The following is a 2151-nucleotide window of genomic DNA, read 5'->3' as shown; positions in this document are numbered from 1 at the left end:
AGGGAGAAGCCAGCTATGGCAGCATGTGCTAGTAGTCCCAGCACTTAGGTGGCTGGGCAATGAAGCAAGATCCTGTCTAAAATAAATAAATAAAAATCAAGAGCATAACTTGGAGACACAGATAGATTTAGCTGCTTGACAGAGACCTAGCTCAAAGAAATCACAAATGCCCTTCATCTTTAAATACCCACCTTCTGTAAGCCCCACTGTCCCAATAGGAGGGTGACTGAAGACCACAGTGGGGATGTTGTCATAGTCTAATTTGGAATCTTCTTTGCATTCGAAAAGTCTGTGGGCAAGTTTTCGGCCAGCAGCTATTGCAACTATAGAGATTGTTTAAAGTTAGTGTTGATCTTACTGTTCACTGTAACACAGCAGAATTGTTCGACTCGTCATTTGGCCACCTGGTGTAACACACTGGCTCTGAGTTTTATGCCACACCTCATTATAATAGCTAGCATGACAATAATGAAACTGTCAATACCTTCCTGAACAATCATTCAAAACTACTGGCTTACGGGAATTCGGTATATTCTATTATGAAAACAAAACCAAAAAAGATACACATTCGTAAGTTCCCAATCACCTGGCAGTCTACTAACGAGAATATCAGTTTTCTGACACAAAATTTATGGAGCCAAGTATAGTAGTTTTTGCACATGTTGAATTCACATTATAGTTATTTCATTATACATTAAGATTTTTAAACTTAAAAATTTACACTCTCCTTATTGTTTTTATTCCTAACAGTCTTTTTAAAAGGGGGCCTAAATTCAGCAAAAGAGCCAGTTAATAATTTTATTAATCTAAAACTCATAGTTTTCCCCTAAAATATCAGCAGGATACTTAAAAAATTTTTACCTTGATATACTTTTCATTGTTTAGATTATACTATGACATTTTTGAAACTTTGCTCATTGTTTTATTTTTGATAAAACAATTTCCTGTCAAGCCGGGCATGGAGGTGCATGCCTGCAATCCCAGCACTCAGGAGGATGAGGCAGGAGGATTGTTGTAAATTTGAGACCAGCCTGGGCTACATAATGAGTTCCAGGTCAGTCCCAACTACACAATGAGACCCTGTCTCAAAAGACCAAAAACAAAACAAAACAAAAACAAACAAAAAAAACCACAAAAAGCAATTTCCTGTCAAAGGATGTAAAATTTCAGGCTGGTGGGGAGGTAGCTCAGTGGTAGAAGTTACCTAACGGGTGCTAGGCTCTGGGTTCAGTCCCTAACTTCACAAGAAAAATATTTTTCTGCCTGCCTCGCAACCACAAGGTACCAAGTTCAATCCCAGTACCAAAAAGCAAACAAGCAAACAAATATATATATTGTGTGTGTTAGGACAAGTAAGTTCAAGAGATCTGTTGTACTACATGCTATTTTTTTCCATTCATAAAACTTATTCCACTTACATGAATTTAATACATATGCTCTTAACAAGTATGCTTGGATTGTTAATGAAAATTTCTTAAGACATTAAACAGAGCTAGTTATCTCAAGTAATTTGCCTGTTCACTATTTTTACAGCCCATGCATATTAGGCAAATTAAAAAATAAAATCACAAAAGAAAAAAAATAGGATTTTTGTTTACTGCTGTTTGATATACATGAAGTAATAAATACCAAGCAATTCATTTTAACTGTATCTTACTTTTTCCTTTGTTCTTAAGTTGCCTAAAACATTTAAAGACAAACTGTGTAACAAATATAATGAAAGCAAACAGCAGGTAAATTTATAAGTAATGGAATGTGATCTGTTCCTGCCCTTACTCAGAATAAAAGGGTCAGGACCAGAGATTTAGCTCAGCAGTGCCACACCTGCCTCACAAGCGCAAGGTCAAAGAATAAACAGGTGACAATTTTGTCTAAAGGATACCCTGCCCCTGTAGCTGCGGTCAGAGGTGTGCATGCCGGGACGGCTCATGCCCTGCAACACAGGGCTCCACACATGGAGGACCCACGAGGTGTGCACTTCTGCCACAGCCTCAGAGCTGCTTGCTCCAAACCTGAAAGTATTCACAATAACTACACCTGTGCCTGAACAATGAGCCCTTTTATTCCCCACCAGGACAAACCATAAATGTAGGCAGTTTTCCTTGCTTAAATAAGCATTTTTTTTTTTTTTTTTTTTTTTTTTTTTCACAC

General features: G+C 37.5%; 1 protein-coding gene across 2 annotated transcripts in view; it reads right to left on the bottom strand.

Annotated features, from left to right (window-relative positions):
• Gsr (glutathione-disulfide reductase) overlaps positions 1–2151 on the bottom strand; it is a 38883-nt gene that overhangs the window by 6725 nt on the left and 30007 nt on the right. For both annotated transcript variants that reach the window (XM_010622106.2, XM_010622097.3), the window contains exon 11: positions 192–323. In XM_010622106.2, the coding sequence (XP_010620408.1) occupies positions 192–323 (132 nt within the window). The remainder of the gene's footprint in view (positions 1–191; positions 324–2151) is intronic.

The sequence above is a fragment of the Fukomys damarensis genome, unplaced genomic scaffold, assembly GCF_012274545.1.
Source record: "Fukomys damarensis isolate Sample0158 unplaced genomic scaffold, DMR_v1.0_HiC HiC_scaffold_18, whole genome shotgun sequence".
Classification (NCBI taxonomy): domain Eukaryota; kingdom Metazoa; phylum Chordata; class Mammalia; order Rodentia; family Bathyergidae; genus Fukomys; species Fukomys damarensis.
The sequence above is the reverse complement of the archived record's forward strand: the minus strand, read 5'-3'. Positions and strand labels throughout refer to the sequence as shown.